At 38.6% G+C, this 22,604-nt stretch overlaps 3 protein-coding genes and 1 long non-coding RNA gene across 11 annotated transcripts; 1 reads left to right on the top strand and 3 right to left on the bottom strand.

The window, feature by feature from the left end:
- The first annotated feature begins 523 nt into the window (after positions 1 to 523).
- mcmdc2 (minichromosome maintenance domain containing 2) lies at positions 524 to 6,079 on the top strand. 2 transcript variants are annotated; one of them, XM_087788936.1, is made up of 14 exons: positions 524 to 667; positions 749 to 879; positions 953 to 1,012; positions 1,158 to 1,353; positions 1,414 to 1,536; positions 1,609 to 1,710; positions 3,021 to 3,149; positions 4,169 to 4,403; positions 4,461 to 4,666; positions 4,721 to 4,887; positions 4,969 to 5,148; positions 5,207 to 5,337; positions 5,534 to 5,643; positions 5,705 to 6,079. In XM_087788936.1, exons 1-14 carry the CDS (start codon positions 571 to 573, stop codon positions 5,860 to 5,862), a joined length of 2,025 nt encoding a protein of 674 aa, XP_087645062.1. In that variant the 5' UTR covers positions 524 to 570; the 3' UTR covers positions 5,863 to 6,079. The 2 variants fall into 2 exon arrangements, with proteins under 2 accessions (XP_087645062.1, XP_087645061.1); XM_087788935.1 differs by having other exon boundaries at positions 4,721 to 5,148.
- Positions 6,080 to 6,120: 41 nt separating this feature from the next.
- LOC148081886 (uncharacterized) lies at positions 6,121 to 10,812 on the bottom strand. 5 transcript variants are annotated; one of them, XR_015710889.1, is made up of 11 exons: positions 10,711 to 10,812; positions 9,250 to 9,299; positions 9,020 to 9,069; positions 8,568 to 8,617; positions 8,341 to 8,390; positions 7,469 to 7,518; positions 7,239 to 7,288; positions 6,783 to 6,829; positions 6,557 to 6,606; positions 6,283 to 6,339; positions 6,121 to 6,212 (listed from the first exon to the last, which is right to left on the bottom strand). It is a non-coding gene; the product is annotated as an uncharacterized LOC148081886 (long non-coding RNA). The 5 variants fall into 5 exon arrangements; XR_015710888.1 differs by having other exon boundaries at positions 6,283 to 6,343; XR_015710892.1 differs by lacking the exons at positions 6,783 to 6,829; positions 7,239 to 7,288.
- A 2,288-nt stretch (positions 10,813 to 13,100) lies between these two features.
- On the bottom strand, positions 13,101 to 14,814 carry tcf24 (transcription factor 24). The gene is made up of 3 exons (XM_087788941.1): positions 14,670 to 14,814; positions 13,539 to 13,977; positions 13,101 to 13,463 (listed from the first exon to the last, which is right to left on the bottom strand). The coding sequence occupies exons 1-3, from the start codon at positions 14,804 to 14,806 to the stop codon at positions 13,359 to 13,361; spliced, it is 681 nt and encodes a 226-aa protein (XP_087645067.1). The 5' UTR covers positions 14,807 to 14,814; the 3' UTR covers positions 13,101 to 13,358.
- A 22-nt stretch (positions 14,815 to 14,836) lies between these two features.
- Positions 14,837 to 21,418, bottom strand: ppp1r42 (protein phosphatase 1, regulatory subunit 42). 3 transcript variants are annotated; one of them, XM_087788940.1, is made up of 10 exons: positions 21,330 to 21,418; positions 20,830 to 20,908; positions 20,617 to 20,758; positions 20,378 to 20,544; positions 20,169 to 20,307; positions 18,722 to 18,838; positions 16,977 to 17,094; positions 16,704 to 16,832; positions 15,879 to 15,945; positions 14,837 to 14,950 (listed from the first exon to the last, which is right to left on the bottom strand). In XM_087788940.1, the coding sequence occupies exons 3-10, from the start codon at positions 20,728 to 20,730 to the stop codon at positions 14,926 to 14,928; spliced, it is 876 nt and encodes a 291-aa protein (XP_087645066.1). In that variant the 5' UTR covers positions 20,731 to 20,758; positions 20,830 to 20,908; positions 21,330 to 21,418; the 3' UTR covers positions 14,837 to 14,925. The 3 variants fall into 3 exon arrangements, with proteins under 3 accessions (XP_087645066.1, XP_087645063.1, XP_087645064.1); XM_087788937.1 differs by having other exon boundaries at positions 14,850 to 15,767; XM_087788938.1 differs by lacking the exon at positions 14,837 to 14,950 and adding an exon at positions 15,682 to 15,767 and having other exon boundaries at positions 20,617 to 20,753.
- Positions 21,419 to 22,604: the final 1,186 nt, after the last annotated feature.

Raw genomic sequence — 22,604 nt, forward strand, 5'->3', positions numbered from 1 at the left:
AAAGATGGCTTATTGGACTGCTGAGCAATAAAGACATGTAAAAAAAAAATTACAATCTGATGCTTTATTTATTTATTTTTTAAAGAGTAAAGGGTTTATGTGTTAAGAGTGATTATATCAAACCTCTTGTATCTTACAAATACAGGATTTCATTAAAGGTAGACCACGAGAAATGAAAAGAAACTTTACAAGAAATAATATCCTTTAGGTAGTCTTCGTCAACAGGAGAAAGAAAAAGCAACTTTAAAAATAAAAGTTGAATAAAACGTATGTTTTAAAAGTTGCTTGCTTAAGACTGTTCTAAGACAAATATTTTATTGAAACATTAACGGATACAATGTGGCTTTGTGACAGTGTTATACTTATTATAAAATTGTTGGGTTTTTTTAAATAAAAAAATAAAAAATAAAACACACACAGGTCACTCCAAACACGACCAGATGAAAAGTTATTGTGATCCGCGCGAAGGGATGACGTCATTACTGTATATGACGTGTGTTAAGATAGTTTAATGTCGCGTTTCTCTGCCATTTAAAGCTAGAATACGACCTTAAAGTGTCTCAAAACAAAATGTATGATATCCTCACATTAAAAGAGTCCGTTCTGGTTTATTTAGACAGAAGTGGAGCTCTTGAGAAACTTATCGACGACTGTCAATTGTTCAACGGTGCGTGTCCACCTGAGCTAACATCGCTAGCTTAGCAGCTACACATTGTTTATTAAATGTTAATATTGTGATGTTTTTCAGGGCCTCAACAAAACGAAGCTGTTTACAGGTTTTGCGTGAGTGTGAATCCAACGGATGTGGTTGAAGTGAACCCGGTACTGGGTGACTTTGTTCTACATGACCCCAGAAGGGCCACAGCCTTGTTTCAGTCTGTGAGTGAGAGCAGTAACTAACATGTTATTAAGTTAAAGTAAGTAACTTGAAGCTGATTTATTGATGTCTTAGGTTTGCTTCCTGGCCATAAAGACGCTGTCACTTGTGCGTAAAATACACACAGAAAGTCAGGTAGGGGTTTGTCTATAATTAAGGAGTCCATTAAAAAGAAAATAGATATTATGACTATCAATAGCTCTATTATCTTATATAATATTACCTGCCTTTATCAAATTGAAAAAAAATGTATAGAAGTTTTTGTTGTATTTCATTTCAGGTTAACGTGATTTTAAAGTGGACACACCTGCCTCCTTTCCCAGAGTACAGCTTGGATCTGAACACCTTCCCTCGGGGACATCTCACCATGAGGCCTGTGCTCGTCGAAGGTTTGGTTGTTGCCATGACCAGAGTTACCAAGTACACCCAGGGAGCCAGGTTCCTCTGCTCCAATGATGACTGCCCTGCCTTCACTGGTACGAGACGACAAACATCTCGTCTATCAGAGCCTTCGCTCAGTCGATTCCATCTTGCAGGATTTCACCACATCCGTGTTCACGCACCAGGAGCCACGGAGTCGGCCACTATTAGGAACGACTTTATTTGCTCCATGTGCAGCTCAACACTGAAGGAAGATGTTAAATTTAGGATTCTGGGCGGTGAGATTGTCAAAGAGATTTATCTTAAAAATAAGGATATGTAATGTTATATTCTCTTGTTCACGGTCTCAGACAAACAACTCGTGGAACTGAGCCACACCAACGTAGTACATGCTCTCAGTCCCCGACAGCAGAGTCCAGTAAGGTTCCAGTCGGTCACGCTTTTTCTAAGAGGTAGGTGTGCACTGATGGTAAACGTCTTTTGTGAACTGTTTTTGCTTTTAGTCAAGTGTTATAGTGTTAGTAAAGGTATAGAATTAAGTGTTGCTAGAGGTATAGAAAGTGATAACATCTCTTATTGGGATCTATTTTACAGATACTTTTGAACATTTTTTTTGTCGACACCTCATGTAGTCAGGAGACCTTACTTTAATCAAGTAAAACGATTTTAAACACACAGACAGATATTTCACCTGTATTAAGGCACTACTTTGATGTCTGAAAAAAAGGAAAAGTAACATTGAAACTATTTTAGTAATTCTCTTACTTTATATTTGTTAGTATTTCTTAAATTAAAAAAAAAAAAAAAACATTAATTTTTTTGTTTTTTTTAAACTAATTTTAAAACCCATACACCTTTTTAACTCTTAACATTATGTCTTACTGCTGTATTTTGACTGTTGCTTTTGTTGTCTTATAAATAAAATATAAATATAAAATAGCTATTTCTTATTGAATGTATTTAAATTAAGTGCATAATGTCTAGTGTATTTTTACAGTTGCAAAGTCTGAACCACAGTTGACCTCGGGTTAGCAGCAAAAGTTTCTCTTGTCAAGTAAAATATGTCAAGTGACGTCGTTCTAGTTGTTCTTGACATGATGCACACGATTGATGACTGGCCTTTTATGGTTTTTGGGGGTCAAATGTCTCCCGTTTCATTTGTTAGTCACAAGACGGTTGGCTTGAAAATCCAAAGGTCTTGTATTTGAGTTTTAAATATTTTTCTCATCCATCATTTTCGCTCCAAGACTTTGAATAATGTAGCTGCAGAGCTTATATGTATACACAGTCAGTTACATTGAGGTTTGTCATTAATATTCACTGACATTCTTAATGAGGTTCCGTCCTGGAACACAAACTCAGTGTGCAGAGTTAAAATAAATACTTTTTTTTTTTTTTTTTTTTGCTGCTCCTTGCGTGGTGGTGGGATATTAAGTGTTTCTGTCCCCACTAATAACATTGTCCAACCTGTGTCCACGAGAATCTAGCAAAGCTAACCATCAGGATTTACATATTTTGTTGATCCAGTCTAAAAGGAATTCAATACACCAGGTTTCTGTTACTAAACATATATGTTAATAAACCCAGGGAACTCTCATTAGTTGGCTTGTGCTTGACTCATAGTGAAATCTTTGTTCAGAGGGCCTCTCTGTGTTGCTCTTGGCACAGGTTTGTAGGTGGCACGCATGTTTCTTCAATAACCACCAGCAGTCCAGAACAACTCCTCTGAGATTCATGGCTTTGTTTTCTTCCGTTCCTGCAGATGAGTTGTGTGACTCCATGAGGATTGGTCGCCTCTACAGTGTCATAGGTATTCCTGCTCATGTGCACCAGTGGCCGAACATCACCTGGAGCATCGAGGCAAATGGCGTCCGAAAATTGGAGCGAGAGGGTATGAAGTTCAGCATCTTGTCCAGCATTTATCCAGATGTTAAAAAATGAGGATACGTTGTTATCCTGAGGACCTTGATGACAAAATATTACACTTAAAATTCTCCAAGCCAACAAATTACTTACTAGGCTATTGTTTCTAACATGTTTTTTATTTAATATTGTTTAAACTTTTAAACATAACTTAAGTACTTTGTGCAGTACATTTTTTGTTTGTCCAAATATATATATATATTTTTTAAGTTGTCAATGAAGGTTTAAAAATATTTTATTTACATATTTATTAATTTATTTTCTTATCTTTGTTGTGTTTTATTTTTTGTCTTCCTTCCTCTCAATTGGTTTAATTGCCCCTCACAGAGGAAATCTAAAGGGAATTTAAATGGCAACTAATTTGAATACCCAACTTTCCTGGCTTAGTCACATGTTTCAAATGATGGAATCATCCTCTCCAAGATGCAGTAAGTCCCTCATCATGTCCATGTTTTGAACTAATTATATATATAAAGTTATAAACTATAAACTTATATATAAAGTTTGTCTGAAATCTCGATGAACGAAAGGTTACGAGAGCAAAGTCCAGTAGATGTAGTTATGGCTTTACTTCTTCTCCAGCCAGCTGTAGTCACAACCCGCTTTGTTTATACAATAAATCCCTTGGAGGTGGAGACTTCTGTATTGATGATGCTGTGTGACACACCTTGATGATTGCCCAATCACATCATAGTGGGCGTGGTTGTGGTAAACAAGATTTTAATTACAGAAAAACAAAGTTTTTTCAGAGGGCTTTGGCACATTTTTTAATGTAAATATTGAAATGAAAAGAGAGTTGTGTACAGACTCATAGTACATAGAGGTCCAAAAATATATTTTAGACACACTTAAATCAACACATTAGTTTCTCTTTAATTGCCATCACTTTGTTTAGATAGAGACTATGCTGCCTTAAGAAGTTTGGCAATATATTGATGACTCAAGACACTGCTTTAAAATACTAATGATTCAACTCTGTTCATCTAGAACCACAAACGATCCCCAGCCTCTTCCAAAAGCTTCAAACCTCCTCAAGCTCCCCCTGGAGGTTCTGTGCCATTCTGGCTCAGTGCTTTGGCCTGGATGTGGTTCCACCGGGCCTCTCTAACACCCTCAAGCTAGTCCTGCTGCTCAGCTTGGTGCAAACCAGAGAGGATGCAGAAGAGACTTTTCACAGTTTAGATCTCCTCATCTCCACCCGTGACTCTCTCTTAGTGGACAGGTAGGACATCATAATCGCTGTCAATGAAGAAACTCATTTAACTCAGATCTGTGTCAGATTGATGACGTACAGCTTAAGCCTGGCACCTCGAGGGGTGAGACATCATGCCTCGGGTGAGATGTTTGCGTCGCTAGCGAGAGACGAGCACGGATCAGGAACAGCCAACATCCATGCCGGATCTGCCTTCCTGGCCTCTGGTGGCATTTGCATGCTGGGAGATCTGAGCTTTTATCGGAAAGACAAGCTGGACAGGCTTGAATCAGGTTGAAGAATCAAAAAGTCTGTTGTATACATTCATTTTTTAACAACATTGTCAGCTCTAGAAAGTCGTCATGTGTCCGTGTTCATCCCTGGAAAGAAGTATGGCGAGGATTCGGATGAGCAACTTTCCTTCTCGGTACCATGTAGCTTCTGGGCTATCTCAGATTCCAAAGAGGGTTTCCGGCCAACTGGAAGGACGGTCTGTGCAGCACTAGGAGCTGGGGTTAGCGATGACTCTTCATACATGGTCACACTTTTCATCATTATTATTCCTCTTCACAATGTTTTCCATACCTCTGAGCAGGACATCGGGACCATGTCCATGCAGTTAGCAGACGCCTTTGGTCTGGTGGTCCAGTGTCAGGATCAGGCAGGGGAGGACTCTCTCCTGGCACAGACTGTCCATGTGCTTCAGCAGTCAGTGAGGCCAGGAGAAGACCTCTACCCAGCCAGTGTTAAGCTTTGCTCTCAGGACTACAGGGAGGTTTGTGAATATAAAAGGGAATTTTATTTTTAAGCCGTTTTAACAAAGGTTGTTGTAGCTTATAGCACACGCACAGAGTCTCCATGTGGAGCTGAGTGCCGGAGCACAGAAGATCATCCATGGCTACTACATGGCTAGCAGGAGGGTCCGGTCACTGAGTCAGATGTCTGTGGCGGTTATCAAACTTTTGTAAGAAGCTTTTCTTTTTTTTGGTGGTCACATAAGCGCACTTCTGTTTCTACCCACTGGGTGGCAGGGTTTTAATCTGCTGGCGAGTAAAATGATTTTCACTGTTGACATTCATGAATGTCTATACTGATTTATGGCGCGGTGAATTGACATGAAGATGTGCACTTCTGGTTATGACATGTTGCTTTTGTCACAGGATCTCTCTGGCAGAGGCTCACTGCAGGCTGAGTCTCAGAACTCTAGTGCTGGAGGAAGACGCTATAGCAGCTGTGCTGCTGTGTGAAAATTCAGTGACCCTAAAACATGGTACTTTTGACAAATTTGATCCGTGAGAACCTGCAGAAACCACAATGCTCCATCTCTGCAGGAGCATCTGCCCTAGACATCCCTCCAAGTGCACTGTTTCCTTCCAGGCCATTTGATTTACACCAGAGAGACGTGATCCTGGATGAACTTCACCAAGTTGTCCTTCGTTTCATTCACTCATACGCTCCTGGAGCTGAAGCGTATATCACAGAGGAGTGAGCAGCTCTTTGTCGACTGGTAAGCAACCATGTTGAGGACAGTTCCAGTTCAAGATACCTTTAATGTTCAGATTTTAGAATTGTATTAAAGTTGTAGGAAACGGTTGCATAAAGTCCAACCTAAATTTTAATAAACTTGAATTTAGATAAAACATTTTTTTCCACATCATAGAGCTTAAATGTTAGTGTGAGAAACAAGACTATTTGAGGGAAGGAAGTTTGAGATGAGAGCTAAGGAAAAATTCAAGAAATATTGCAGTTTCAATATTTACAAAAATCTTTATTAAAACATTTCCATTTGAACAAGGCTTGATTCTTGAACCAGTCAAATTCCAAGAGTCCAATTGGTTCCTGAGAAAAGAGATGATTAGTCAGAGTAAACTACTGATGCCAAGTTCTGGATATTGTGTAAAAGCCTCACCATCTCTCACGCCACTTCAGGAATGCATGTCGAGAACTTTGACAGGTGATGCTGCATCTGACTAAGAGTAAATATATAATTTAGTCAAAACAGGCTCATATTGAAATAACTACACAAATTTTAATAGTTTGTCAAGTTATACATTTCTCCCCATAATGCTGATGAATCAGTTAGTAACAGTCTCACCATCATGTGTCAGACGGGTAAACGGCTTTGTTTTTTGAGTCATCACAACATCAGCATTGGGTTTCATCAAGTTTATAAATCGACTCACCTTTGAACATCACATGAACGAGGTTAGTGTTCGATGCACGAGTTGAGCAGCTGAAAAGATGGAAGAGTTTGAGACAATTCTTTTCTGTCAGCAGTGTTATAAAGAAGTTCATATGATTCAGCTAGTCACAGTCTCACCACTATTTTTCTGATGGGTAAACGGCGAAAACTAAAACTCATCATCACCATGACAGACTTTTAGACCGCTTACAAATATAGAAACTCACCTGTAACATCCACTTGATGCAAACATGAGTCCAGTAACTTAAAGCATCTGTAATAAAAAAAATATATATATATATAGTTTGCAGATTATAACTTTGGACCTCGTATTTTTTCATTTTCAAAAAGGCTGCTCTATTAATTAATTCAAGCCGCCATTAAACATAATGCAGTAAATTAATATCCAAGAAAACCACGTTTTAGCTTTAAATTTGATAATTTGTAAATGTAAAATTTGACACTTACAATTAAAAACTGAACATGGACTTGCATTAACACCAAATTCTTCAAACTATACAAATCAAAATAGTTAACGTCAAGTTATACATTTCTCCCCATAATGCTGATGAATCAGTTAGTAACAGTCTCACCATCATGTGTCAGACGGGTAAACGGCTTTGTTTTTTGAGTCATCACAACATCAGCATTAGGTTTCATCAAGTTTATAAATCTACACTCACCTTTGAACATCACATGACCGAGGTTAGTGTTCGATGCACGAGTGGAGCAGCTGAAATGAAGATGGAAGAGTTTTAGAGACAATTCTTTTTGTCAGTAGTGTTATAAAAGAGTTCATATGATTCAGCTAGTCACAGTCTCACCACTATTTTTCTGATGGGTAAACGGCGAAAACTAAAACTCATCATCACCATGGCAGACTTTTAGACCGCTTACAAATACAGAAACTCACCTGTAACATCCGCTGGATGCAAACAGGCGTCCATTAATGTTGCAAAGCATCTGTAATTAAAAATAAAAAAAACAGTTCCTGCTGATTAGAATTTTAGACCTCATTAATTTTCAAAGTACATTTTAAATGATAGTTCACCCAGAATTTAAACTTTACTTATTTTCTGATAACACTCATATCAACTCAGGGTTGGGATTATATTCATTGTAATCTGTGCCTTTTGAAATTAGCGACGGGCTCTCAGGGACTAACTTCCTCCGTGAAGACGCTTAAAAACATCCATATACCCCATCGGTGCTCGTCTGTAACGTCCATCTTGTATTGAAGCCACAATGAAAAGAATTGTTCCGGAAAAATAGACCTTTTTCTTTGCTCGTTTGTGGCAGATGTTTAAAGAATAACAGATATATTAACAGGAAATACGAAAGTGCTTCCAGAACCCATACTCTGTATATAAACTTAATTTTATCCGGAATAATTATTTTCATTGTGGCTTCAATACAAGATTGACGTTACAGACGAGCACCACGGAGGTATATAGATCTTTTTAAGTGTCTTTTTGGAGGAAGTTGGTCCCTGGGAGCCAGTCGCTAATGTCAGATGAAAATATATTGTTCTACAACTCTAAAAAGGAACAGATTACTCTGAAAATAATCCCAACCCTTAGATGACATGAAGGTGTGTAGAAAGTGAAGTTTGAATTGTGGGTGAACCAACCCTTTAATGTAAAGTTATACATTTCTCCCCCATAATGCTGATGAATCAGTTAGTAACAGTCTCACCATCATGTGTCAGACGGGTAAACGGCTTTGTTTTTTGAGTCATCACAACATCAGCATTAGGTTTCATCAAGTTTATAAATCTACACTCACCTTTGAACATCACATGACCGAGGTTAGTGTTCGATGCACGAGTGCAGCAGCTGAAATGAAGATGGAAGAGTTTTAGAGACCATTCTTTTTGTCAGTAGTGTTATAAAGAAGTTCATATGATTCAGCTAGTCACAGTCTCACCACTATTTTTCTGATGGGTAAACGGCGAAAACTAAAACTCATCACCATGACAGACTTTTAGACCGCTTACAAATATAGAAACTCACCTGTAACATCCGCTTGATGCAAACATGAGTCCAGTAATGTTGTAAAGCATCTGTAATAAAAACATATATAGTTGCCGATTATAACTTTGGACCTCGTATTTTTTAATTATCAAAAAAAGGCTGCTCTATGAATCAATTCAAGCTGCCATTAAACATAATGCAGTAAATAAATATCCAAGAAAACCATGTTTTAGGTTTAAACAGTTTTAGCTTAAATTTGACAATTTTTAAGTGTCAAATTTGACACTTCCAATTAAAAACTGAACATGGACTTGAATTAACACCAAATTCTTCAAAATAGTTAATGTCAAGTTATACATTTCTCCCCATAATGCTGATGAATCAGTTAGTAACAGTCTCACCATCATGTGTCAGACGGGTAAACGGCTTTGTTTTTTGAGTCATCACAACATCAGCATTAGGTTTCATCAAGTTTATAAATCTACACTCACCTTTGAACATCACATGACCGAGGTTAGTGTTCGATGCACGAGTGGAGCAGCTGAAATGAAGATGGAAGAGTTTTAGAGACCATTCTTTTTGTCAGCAGTGTTATAAAGAAGTTCATATGATTCAGCTAGTCACAGTCTCACCACTATTTTTCTGATGGGTAAACGGCGAAAACTAAAACTCATCATCACCATGACAGACTTTTAGACCGCTTACAAATATAGAAACTCACCTGTAACATCCACTTGATGCAAACATGAGTCCAGTAACGCTGTGCAGCTCCTGTAATTAAAAAAAGAAAACAGTTCCTGCCGATTAGAATTTTAGCCCCCATATCAATTCAATTTCAAAGTACAAGTAAAATGATAGTTCACCCAGAATTTAAACTTCACTTATTTTCTGCCAACACTCATGTCAACTAAGGGTTGGGATTATATTCAGAGTAATTTTGGGTGAACCAACCCTTTAATGTCAAGTTTTACATTTCTCCCCATAATGCTGATGAATCAGTTAGTAACAGTCTCACCATCATGTGTCAGACGGGTAAACGGCTTTGTTTTTTGAGTCATCACAACATCAGCATTAGGTTTCATCAAGTTTATGAATCTACATCACTCACCTTAAAAGACAACCGTTTGTTGGTGTTCTTAACACTAACAACCACTTAACGCAAACATGAGTCCAGTAATGTTGTAAAGTGTCAGTAACGAAAAAAGCTTCTGCTGATTAGAACTTATCAGTACATGGATTTATAGATCAGACATCTTGAAAATGAACTAATCTTGAACCAAAGTACATTTAAAGATGGTCACCTAGAACTTCTATCATGTGATGTTGGTGTGGCACCAGAAAGTTTTGTTTCACAATAGTTTTATGAATTTGGATCATCACAACTTCACCAGGTGTTGTCTCATGAGTAAACAGCAAAATGTTAATTCATCACCATCTCAACAACATGGTCACCTAGAATCCCAAACAAGATACAGACCATGAATTAATCGGGGGGTGCATTTTTCAAGTCAGTGTCATGATCCTGGATAAAAGCGGTCATTTAAAAAAATTCTGGTCAATTCATGAGTCCATCAACTTTTAAGTTTTAACCTCGTCGCCGTCACATGTGATCTATCGATCACCGGCCTCGGTAAATAAGATGTACTGACGGATTGGTCAATATGACGAGGAAAGATGACGGATCACCGAGGGGTCAGAGTTCAGGGGAGCGCAGCTTGAGAGCACGACTAACCCTCGCGTCTGAGGACCGGGTTCAACAGCAGGTCACGACCTCTGCCATGACTCCTGGTCCTCAGAGGGAAAACTAGGAGCCGGTCCACTGGTACATACAGCAGAGGGCAGGTCCCTGATCGCCAACTGAGCTGCTGACCTCTGGACGTGAGCATGTAGGTCCAGGTCCGAGCGACACTGAGGTCTGTCCACGAGAAGATTTATTAGGGGACCTCAGGGACGACCGCACTCCAGGGGTTCCCTAAAATATTTAAGAATTCGATCGTATGACTTGTGCAAAGTTTAAATATTGATTTAACAGCTACTGAATAATATTTCTAGAAAATAAACATTCCTGACGACACGTGGCCCACATGCTAACCCGTTAGCCGCCAGTGCTACAACACGTGTTAATGGTAACTAGTTCCTAGTTAGAGGTGACGCGAGAACTACGTGGACAGATTTAACTTACCCCAGACATGTGTCAGTATATTTGAATAACCCAGTAAGAAGGGCCATTTTGAGTCGACTTGGTGCGGAGCGAGGCTGTGCTCGTGCTGCTGCGGTTCTCTGCAGAAGAAAAAGGAAGTACATCCGAGCCTGCGCACTAGAGCTGCGCACTAGAGCTGCGCACTAGAGCTGCGCACTAGAGCTGCGCACTAGAGCTGCGCACTAGAGCTGCGCACTAGAGCTGCGCACTAGAGCTGCGCACTAGAGCTGCGCACTAGAGCTGCGCACTGCACGACCGACAGCTGGAAGTCATGTGGAAATCAAGCGGAATTTTTTATATATATTTAATATAACTTAATACACTTACACACGAAAAGAGCGTCGTTTTTTGACATACAAATAACAAAATTAAGTGATTACATTTTTTTTTATTAAATGGTAGTTTTCTTTGGAAACACAACGTTTTTTTCTGAATGAACCATTGTTTACTTGGATTCACACATGAAACGTTTTGCTACTTTATTTGGTGAGTCAGTTTTCATGAGGGACGGAAAAAGGTTTAATGTATCAGATACAGCGTTAAATTGGAATGACGTCACGTGCATGACACTGGGAGTAGAGTGAATGAATGTTTTATTCCGAACATGTGTAGGTCCATAAGAAAATACACTTCAGACTATAAAACAAAACCCATGAGATTAGAGAAGCAAAGATAGTCAAAACAATAATAGTCAAACAATAATGATATGAACCTGATAGAGTTCTTTGCATGGTTGTTCATCGATGTCTCTCGTCACAAGGATGTTAACATCTCCTTACATCTTTCTTTTCAGTCAGATCCAACTGAGGATTGACTCGCGAATACATTTTTTTAAGCATTGTTTCGTGTCATATATTGTGTTTATATCATGCTATGTTCTAGCTTCATTTTTATCATAACACTTTTATTTGAAATCGACGAATAAGACTCCTCATAATAAAAACGAAAATAAAAACTCTTAATAGATTCATGTTTATTTTTAATATTCAAAAAAAAAAAAAATCAACATTCATGAAGTATTGAACGTTATTTTTTAACTATTTATCGTTGCTATGTTAAACTTCAGTTAATACCTCCTATACTGTATGCACTTTTTATTTTTATTTTTTCTCATTTTGATTATTATGCTTGTTTTTATTTGTCCGTGTTTTTTTTTAAATACAGTCGTTCAGACAATCTTTATTGTAAAATATTTATTTAATGCAAAATGGATAATAAAACTATGTTGACCATTCATTCATTAATTCGTTCGGTTTTCCCCTCGTTCGTTCATTCATTTAAGCTCATTCTCGTAGAAAACAACCACTGACAACATGTTCTATGTGTAGATACATGTCTTATATTTGATGTGCATGACACTCGGAAGGAGCCTTGTGCACTGAAAGAAGATTATTGTTGTGACTCGGTATCTTTCATTCCAAGAATGTCAGCCGTTCTTCTTTTGCAGACCAAAAAAACGTTTTGTTTTATGTCTTATATTGTATTTATATCATACTGTTGTAGCTACATTTTATCATCATCGATGAATATGTTAGTTGCGAAATTCTTTCATGGCAGACTCACCAAATACTGAAATACTGAAATACTAAATTAAAAATGTATGGAATTTTTTTTTATATATATACAGGTATATATATATATAGAGAGAGAGATTGCATAAAAAAGGAAATTAACTGTTCAATATTCAAATAAAAAAGCAGAATTCAGGAAGTATTGCACGTTTCTTTAATCCTTTATATTGGTTTTCACACTTTTAGTTTATATACACTTTAGTTTTTCTTCTTCTTTTGATTATTATACTAGTTTTTGTAGCAGCGTGGATTTTTGAGTGCAGTCATTTAAAACTGTATACGTTACACATGATGAATAATTGACAACGAAACTATCTTGACCATTCATTCTTTCATTCTTTCTTTCTTTCATTCTTTCTTTCATTTATTCATTCAATTAACTCATTCACATTACGAAAACAACCGCTTAAAACCATAAAATAACCTTACTAATCCAACTAATATAGTGTAATATATATAAATAATAATTCTCACATTTACCATCATAACGATAAAATACTCTTTTACAATTACAATTTAAAATGCGAAATGAATACTAAATCTAAGAAATAACGAGCACATTACAAGATTAGTTGTATTTTAATAAGGTGAATATTTGATATCATGTCTTAATTGCGTCCAGTTGCCTTTATAAATAGATTTTAATTATTTTCTAAACGCTCTGCTGCTTTAATTTTTTTAAACTTCTTTATATTTGTAAAGTAAAACGGTTTGTTTTTGTATTTAATGTTTTTGTTGTAGTTAAATCTGACATAAAGAGAAGGGCTGTCATTAAAACTCTTTATTCACAAACACATTTGTACAAGCATGCGTGTCAAAATAACGGGGGACAGGGACTATTGTGGCCCCTGACAGACCACTTCACATGACAGATGTTCACCGACTCACATGCATTTAGTGCAAAAGTCCTCAAAGTGCGCATCTCAGGCGTGACGCGGAATTCCTCCTCCGACTCCGGCGGACGTGTTCGGAGCCGCAGGGCCCGCAACATTTTAGAGAACAAATAAATAAAAAGTCTGAAAGTATCTGAAAGTGTTGCATGCAAGTTAGAAACGTGGACTAGGACGAAGAAGAAGAAGAGGAAGGTTGGTTCTCTGAGTCTGAAGGGTTGTTGAGGAACTGTCCACTGGCCCCCACGTACAGTCTGGACCGCATCGGCCATTTCTATACAAGACACATTATATTATAGTATATTAGGAGTCGGTTCAAGTCATTTGACTTTAGAATATGTTGACTTGCCTTGACCGGGTGCAGGTATCCTTCTCCCTTCAGCGCCTGCAGCGCCTCGCTGTGCTTGGAACCCTCTCCCTCCTCGCCTCCCTCCTCCTGCAGGGTCCGGGTCAGATGGGCGATATAAGTGGTCGCCAGGATCAACACGTCCAGTTTGGACAGCTTCGTGTCCGGTGGCACCGACGGTAAAGTCCGCTGGAGTTCCAGGAAAGCGGTTCTGAGCGTCTGCACTCGGCTTCTCTCCCGCGCCGCGTTCGCCGCCGCCGGTCTCCCTCTGCCGCCCAGCGGGGCCCCGGCCTGGGGTCCTCCGCGGGCCCGGTGTCGGGCGTCCGGGCTCGGACTGGACCCGGGGCTGGAGGACGGGCTGTCGTCGAGGACAGCTGTGGAGCAGTGACCGCCGTCCGTGCGCAGCGTCTGTCGTCCAACCATTGCGGGCTTTTTTACAAACCTATGGATATGAAAGAGCGTTTTATTATAACTCATAATAATCTGGAATATTTGTCACTATTCGACATTATTATCAACTATATTTATTCGCTTTGAAATCACCTGGAAACTTAAATGATAATAAATAATAAATCAAAATCTAGATGCAATATTTAACACGTTTTTTTTTTATTAATATTTTTGAATTTGAAAACCATTCTTCACGTACTTTTAAAATGAAATATGTAATGCATTATTTGGGAAATCAAATACACAACATTTACCGTGAACTGAAGTTAAAATCTTTAATTTTTCACTTACAAGTCAATGCTATAACACGCACTTTAACGTGTTTAACGTTGTTTTTAAATGTTTTGATTATTCTGTTGAATGTCAAACTTTAAGTAAGTAAGTAATATTTATTTATATAGCGCTTTTCCAGACCAGGGTCACAAAGCGCTTAAACAATCAAACAATCAATAAAGTATATACTTCAAGATAAAACTGATAACACAACAGGAGTTCCAGAAAATCAAGGAAAAGCCTGCACAAATAAAAACGTCTTAAGATGTTTCTTGAAAGAGTCAGTAAAACACGACTCGCAAACGTTTTGAAAATGAATATAGATGTTGATTTCTATTCTCATATGGACCAAAACGACGACATGGCTGTGAAACAAAAGTGCATGCAGGAGTTGAAAGGTTTTTTTTTTACCTGAGGTCACCTGCAGAAACATAAATGTGATGCACATCTAAACTTCTGCTCGGGACATGTTTCTTCTGCGGTTTAATTCCAGTCCAACTCCTTTCCAAAGTCTGCAGAGAAGTGCTGAAGCATCCACACTCCTTCATCCACACGCTCTCCTCCACACTCCCCTAATTGATCCCCTTCAGCCGAGCAGGGTTGTTGTACTCTCACCCCCACATCACGTCCCGGACCCTCCTCTGCTCGACCCAATTGGCTGCGACCCTCAACCTTGTGTGCTCTGGAAGAGCCTATCAGGAAGTGGCAGAGCAAGAAAACGCTCCTCGCGTTCCGTTATAAAGACTAAAACAGTGGTTTTGCACGAGAAGCCGACAAGGAAAGTTGATACATGAGACATGTTTGAGTAATGGCCAGAATCATTGGAGCGGCTGATAAATAAACCCCAGATCTGCAATCAACAGGCAGGCAACGAGGAAATTCTTGTGAGACTCATGAATTAATCACTCTGATTTTCCGGGCTGGCAAATTAATGGAAGGAATTATTCATAATATGTTCTTAATAAACACTGTTTTCCTAAAGCTGTGCTCCAGGGCACTCATTACACGGAGGGAGGTTAAGTAAGCTGGTAACCTTAATTACCCCCCAATTCTTTTTGGGGGTGACACAACCACGTGGCACCACACACTTATACATACATGTGTTTATTATTATTTTGTTTATTAAGTCTCCAGCATTGCACGGCATATTAAAAGAAAACAATCAAGTAATAAACATAATGTTTAAATATGTTTTTTTAAATAATTAAAAATATCTTTCCTTGTTTACTGACTTAAAAGTTAAAAATAAACATTTAGAAATGTACTTTAAATCAGGAGATTACATTTCCTGACATACACTTGGTGGTTCAGAATACAAACAACCACTAAATACATTTTTAAAAATGTTTTGAGTCACAGACAAACGTGGTCGTATCAAAGAAGATGGAGTGACATTTCACCCCAGTTGGGGCTGATACGTGAAAAGCTATTCATCAGAACGGCTGCGGAGGGTTTCTGACGCTGCCTCGATTCAGGCGTCCGTCCACTGAAATCTGGAGACGTTGTAGCCTGAAACCCCCCAGTTTAGCCATCATTACAATTGAATTTATCATTTAAAAAATACACAGTACAACAGTAATATGTGACAGATTTCACTGTATTCACGGAATCAAATCTAACCTGACAGAGTCCAGCAGCGACGCTCTTGAGCCTCGGGGATGTGGATCCTGACCCGCCTTCAAGTCCACTAGAATGTAAACAAAGCAGCAGAAACCACAAACACACAAGAGATTAAAACGCGAACGGATCGTCTGAGCCTGTCGGAGAAACTGTAGGCGTCGAATAATGGTGTTGAAGGACGGACAGAAAGTGCAGATTACGATTGAGGCAGAAACTCAATAAAAAAAAACAACAACTTGATTTTAATATTAAATGAATCCACCGTTTTTTTTTAAGTTTGGAAAATGTATATTGACTTCTTAGTTAAAAGATACGGTACATTATTATATACGTTTTTTTTAATCATTTTATTTAAATCTCCATCCAGGGCGCATCAATAAAGCATCTGTCCATCACCTCATCTTCTGGACAAACAACAGTTTACAACAGTCTAGAGTTATTTAATAACATGCATGTTTTTGGGATCTGGGAGGAAACCGGAGTTGTGAAAGGAAACTAATGCACGGGTAAAAAAAAAAAGATCTGCAAATTAAGTGTTGTATCACAGCGGACTGTATATTTTATTTTTCTTTCAAAATATATTACTCTTTAATACCACAGTTTTCCCTTACGTCGTATGAAATTATTAATATATAAAAACAAAGTTGTTATTTTTCTTCTTTACAATACATTTCCAACCATCCGAACTATCTAGTGCAAAGTATATATATATATATATATATATATATATATATATATATATATATATATATATATATATATGTATATAGGTATATGAGTGTGTGTGTGTGTGTATATATACCAGGGAAGACGGACAGTTCTTACAGTTTTGAAGTTCCGAGGCTGCTTGTTCGATCCTCATCCTGTGTCTCCTCTTCCTTTCAACTTTGACGGCCTTCCAGTTCATAAGAAACTGTCTGTTGGTCTCGTTAATTTCACGTCCATCCAAAACCTCTGCAGACACACAAAACCCCAAAGTCACCCCTCATCTAGATTCACATATACCCAGATTCAGATTTTAGTGTTTTAGCTAGCGAATCAGAATTCAGTCTCAGATTGAGGTGAGAGTTCAAGTAGACAAACGTGGGGTGTACTCACTGATTCTGTGACAGGAAGTGATGAGTCGATCTCTGTACTTCTGAGTCTTACACACTGGATTCCCACTCAGATCCATGTCCAGCAGCTGAGGCCAGCGGCTGCACACGCTCTCTAGCTCCTGAAAATATAACCAGGGTTACACACTTATATATTATCTCAATAATATTCTCAATGAAGGAAGAATTTAAAACACATTATGAGGATTGTTTTTACTTTTGCCTGTAATTATTCAATATTCGATTAACCTTTATATATTTTTTCTATGTCATATAATTACCCTTTTCTAGGGTGTATTTCTGGTTAAAGGATCATAGAAACACTAACCTTAAAATATTGTTAATTTACTCTTTTCAGTGCAATGTTTTTTGAGAGTTAAAGTAAAAGAAGAAAAGGCTACTCAGTACAATATTTACATTCGAGACACAGAATTACAGGTAAAACTATAAACCGTTTACTCAATTGAGTAAATAATTCAGTTTCCTGTTGTAATAGACGTTGTTATCGTGTTATTATTCCAGGCAAAGAGTGTGAAGAGTAACGGGCGACACAGGGGCCACTGGGAAAGTCCATAAACAACACATCAGTCTGTTTCATAAACAACGTCGCCGGTGTCGTGTAACGCGCCGCGCTCTCGGGGGACGCCGCGAGACCGGCTCCTCCACTTGTATGTTTATCTAGAGGCGCATTAATCCAGGCCGGGAAATCTGAATACTCTCTGGACACGCTCTGATTGTTCTTTGCCTTCCTGTCTTGGCCAAAGTGCTTCCACTTTTCCAGCTTCGCGCCGCAATCAGTTCAGCGGGGACCCCTGAGCACGGCGCGCTCCCAGGCTTTGATAAATGATCGTGTCATGGCCGTCACTCAGAAGGCCCTTCGCCGAAGAGCAGCCCAGCGCCAAATTACCCCCCACGCGGGGGAGTGGGGAACAGCAAAGGGCCCGGACTCGGAGCTCTCTCTCTCTCTCTCTGCACTAATGATGGGCCCCGTTGTGAACCTGTATTTGACCAGGACTTCGATTCTGCCGTCCTCGGGAGGAGCTGCCCATTTGTCACCCGGACTGACTGCCTGTCATAATCTATTCCAAAAAATCCATAATGTTTCTCTGGATTGTGACCAAACGGTGCAGATGAAGGGATTGATCCTTCAGAGCGCTGTCTTTGAGCGATCGATAGCAGCAGACGGGTTGTATAAATTAGATATCTGCTCCCAAAAAAATGACACATGAACTGCAATTACCTGCTCGGAAGGTTGAAAAACTTTCCCCCACGGATCCAACTTTCACGCCGATGACCCATCAAGAGTAATGGATTCAAAGCTGATTCCCCGCTAAGCAATAAACCCCCGATTTAAATAATCCCAGTTCAGACGGACTGAAATCCCAGCATAAGGAAAGGGAGAAAAATGTGCTTGTTTAAAGCTGTCAGCAGCCGAACCCTCCTGAGACCTGCTCGCTGATTTGTTGAATAATTCCCCGTCAGAGTCAGAGACTGGAAACCTATAGCCACTTCCATCCACAGACCCTGAGTCAGCCGATCATTTCACACTCCAGTGGAAAAAGCTGTGCAGCCACGTTAACTAAACTGATAATATTACCTTTGTTTCTGATGAGTCCACCGTGACAACGCTCTCACTAACATCTGGCCCAGATACACAATCTAGCTGCGCACTCATGATGAAGGAGGAGCGTGACAGAAGAAACCTTTTCATAACCAGACTGCGATAAAGATACAGAGCGACAAACTCACCACTGTGTTGTGTAGCTGATTGTCGGCAGCAGAGAAATGTTGCAGCTCCTTCAGCGCTGCCAGATCTCTGACGCTATCGATGCGGTTGTTGCTGATGTTGAGGATACAGAGCGACGCCTGTCAACACAAACATGCATCACCAGTAATCCAACACTGTCGTGCAGGACGTGTTTCTAGACACGTCTATGCAACGTCCAGTATTTGCAAACAATATCAAATCAATTATATGAGGGAGAATACAAACGTGTGACTTCGAAAGCCTCTGACTGACTCTAAATAACCAACAAAAAAATGGGAAAAAACAAGGATAACCTAATATTGTGAGGTTCTGCATTAACAGTAAGATTTGTACGGTTACAACAACCAACGTTTACTCATTCATTCATTCTATTTGTGTGCCGCTTAATCCCTAATAAAGGGTCGTGGAGGTCTGGAGTCTATCCCAGTTTCATCGGTGAGAGGCGGGGGACACCCTGGACAGGACGACAGTCCGTCACAGGACACACAAGCATTCAAACACACTCATACTTACTGACAATTTCCCCAAGTTATCAATCAACCTCTGTATGTTTTTGGAGTGTGGGAGGAAACCGGAGTGCCCGGAGTAAACCCACACAACACGGGGAGAACATACAAACTCCACACAGAAAGGTCACAAGTTGGCTCCTGACCTGGAAGCGAACCAGCAACCTTCTTCCTTTGAGGCGATCTTGCTAACCAACGTGCGCCCTCTAACATTTACTTAACTGATAAGAATAAAAAGAAGCTAAAGAAGAGAATCAACTTGATTAGCTTTAGGAACTGGATTTGGTTCTAAGAACAATTTCATGTTTAATAAAACTCTAAATCTCAGGATGTCAAATGACTGTAGAGTCAAGGGGACTTATTTAACTTATACCGCTCACATCCCACTCACTCTTCCTGCCACTGTCGTCTGGATATCTTGTTTAAAAAAATAATTTAAATAATTTATGAGTATCTTTCTTATTATTCATGCAATATGTTCAGTGTATGTTTAATCTAATAAAATATTTTTCTTGTGAATTTCTATCTTAAATTATCTTGTATACAAGGCGCCGTGTGCCTTGTTCTATTTTTCTATTTCTTATTTTGTATGTTCTATTTCATTCTTTTTATTCTGTACTGACACCAAAATCATATTATTTGTGTCAACAACACTGGCAATAAAAGTTTATGATTCTGATTCTCGGGGTTGCAGTATTGCTTTTTGAAATATTGCTTCAATTCTGAAGCTAAAAACATCTATTAATTGAATCGTTACAATAAAAACTGATCTCTTCATTGCAACACTCTGAACACTTTGAAGAGGGAACGGAGGTTTTTGTTATGTTATGTATGTTATGTTTGTTATATACGCTCTCGTCCAATTAAAGAAGGTAAGAAAATATTGTATGTCAGGTCTCGACAAAGTAGAACTGGGTCATACAGAGAGCGAGTGCAGAGTTCGGGGGTCAAAGAGCAACTTCTCCCCCGGGGCCAGCCGCTGGTTCTCCACACGAAGGTCCTGCAGCTCGGAGACCTGCTCCAAACCTTCCACCACCGAAATCCTGTTTCCACCCAGATACCTGCAGAGGACACGAGCTCTTACTCGCCAACGTATACTTGGAAATACAGCAAATATACATCTTCACTCACAGTTTGGAGAGATGGTGCAGACCAGACAGACCGCTGATGTACGAGATGTTGTTGTTCTGCATGTACAGCTGAGTGAGTTTAGAGGCAAAGTCCAGGTTTGGAATGTGTGTGATGTGGTTGTCGTACAGGTAGAGAACGGTCAGGTTCCTGCACACAGAGAAGTCATCCTGTGGAGGCAAACATCAACATTTCAATTCAATTTGGCTCAAATATTTAGTCAAAGAAGGTAGGAAACTCACAATATCCTCAATATTCTTGCTGGAAAAGTGAAGGTGGGTCAAGGTCTTGAGGTTGAGGCCTTTTTTCTTCTTATTTTGGGATTTGGCAATCATCTCCAGAGTCAGTCGGACCATGGCGGCGGGTCAGAGAGAGGGTCCTGCACTATCAATGGATTACAGTTTTTCATTTCGCCCCTTCGTGGAGAGTTGTGGAGGTTGAGGAGTCGGGCTCACCTTTGATCAAAACAACCACACGACTCTCAATCCTTCCAGGGTGGTCTCAGAACAGGAAGTCTAGGAGCTGCTGGTAGAACTGCAGCCACCAAAACACATTTAAAACGACCATTTTAAAAACATTTCTTGGATTTTGTTCAGTTTTCTAAACATCCTGTCTTTTCTAAGTTCATTTGTCTAGATTTAAGTGAACGAGTTCAAGGTGCGTTCAAAGACCGGTGCTGTTCAAATGTGTTTTCTGACTTGATATTTCATAAACGTTACTAAATAAACACGTTTCTGTTCACAACACGAATCATTACATCGTTAATCTGTCTTTAATTTGCTTGAGGGTTTAATTTAACAACATTTATGATGTGGATACAAAGTTTTTAACGTTGATGTTTTGGATCTTTATCTCTATTTTGCAGACTCTCAAAGTTAAGTTAGAAACGGCTTTTACGGACGTCTTGACCTTTTAAAACGTGTTTCACCAAAAAATAATATTCACCAGTTCCTACCTTTATATTCAGCCTACTGACACTTATTGTAAACTTGTATTAAATAAAGTCTTGAAACGAGCTAAAACTTAAAAGCTAGCGCAGGTGTAACTTAGCCGTTGCCATGGACGCCGACAACTTCGGTGACGTAATATTTTGTGCGACGCTGCTGTTTGTATCAGTCGCAGAGTCAAGAAGAGAACAAATTAATTTTTTTAATTTTTTTTTTAGTAATTAATTTTATTGAGAAAGGAACAAATAAAAAATGTATTTTCTTTTAGTCATTTAAATAATAGATGTTCGTGAATGTTTTTGAAGCGATCACCTTGACTTTAATGTTGGGATACAATCTAAATAACATTAGAAGGTAACAGCTGTTAACTGGAATTAATATTGTAAAAGAAACGCCAAAATAATAAACATAATTTTTCCTTTTGTTTGTTTAGTTTTAAGGTCGTTATCATTATCAAACTTTACTGACCGAGTTATATAAATATGTTTTATAATATTTATTTTAATTCAATTATTACATTTGTATGATCCAACTTTAATGCACATGTGACCCTTCTTTTTTTTTTAAACTACTGTCGATAAACATTTTTAAAACTAGTAGAAAGATGGGTTTTTTCTTTTTGCATTTTTTTAAATTCACAGTTTATGCAGTGTTGTTCTCCAGACCATCACAGCTTTGAAAGCATCCCCTCTCAGTGACCCTCGTCCACTTAATCTAGACCATGTCAAATCTCACTTCCCTGTCGGCGACTGCCTTTTCCTCCACTTATGCTGCAGCACATGTCTGGAGCAGATTCATTTCCTTCAGTCTTCAGTCCAGATATCACACTAGTCGTGATTGTGTTCTGCATAAATAATTAATCCTTTTAAATGGAATCATTTTCACATTGGCTTCTTGAGTTGTGTGCTGGTTGTTTATTATATAAAAGAACATACATTGAATTATGAAATAAATATTCTGTTAAATCATTTAAAAAAATTAAAAAAATTATCAGCGGGAAATTGTTCTATAAAAGTAAAAAAGAATTGGGTAACAATATACATTTTTTGATTACCGCTAAGAATAGTTTGAATACAGATGAAAATGTATGGACTCCAATTGAAAAATGATTGATTACAGTTGAAAATGTTTAGTTGTAGTTGAATAGTCTATGATTGTATGCAAGTGATGTATACAAAAGAAAAGCGTACGAGTCGAAAGTGTACGATTCTTTTAAAACTTACAAATTTACTCAAACTGATGTAAAGGACAAGCTAAGATTGATAGAAAAATAAACATTTTTT

The sequence above is a fragment of the Callionymus lyra genome, chromosome 4 (genome assembly GCF_982586985.1).
Source record: "Callionymus lyra chromosome 4, fCalLyr1.hap1.1, whole genome shotgun sequence".
NCBI classification, from domain to species: Eukaryota; Metazoa; Chordata; class Actinopteri; order Syngnathiformes; family Callionymidae; genus Callionymus; species Callionymus lyra.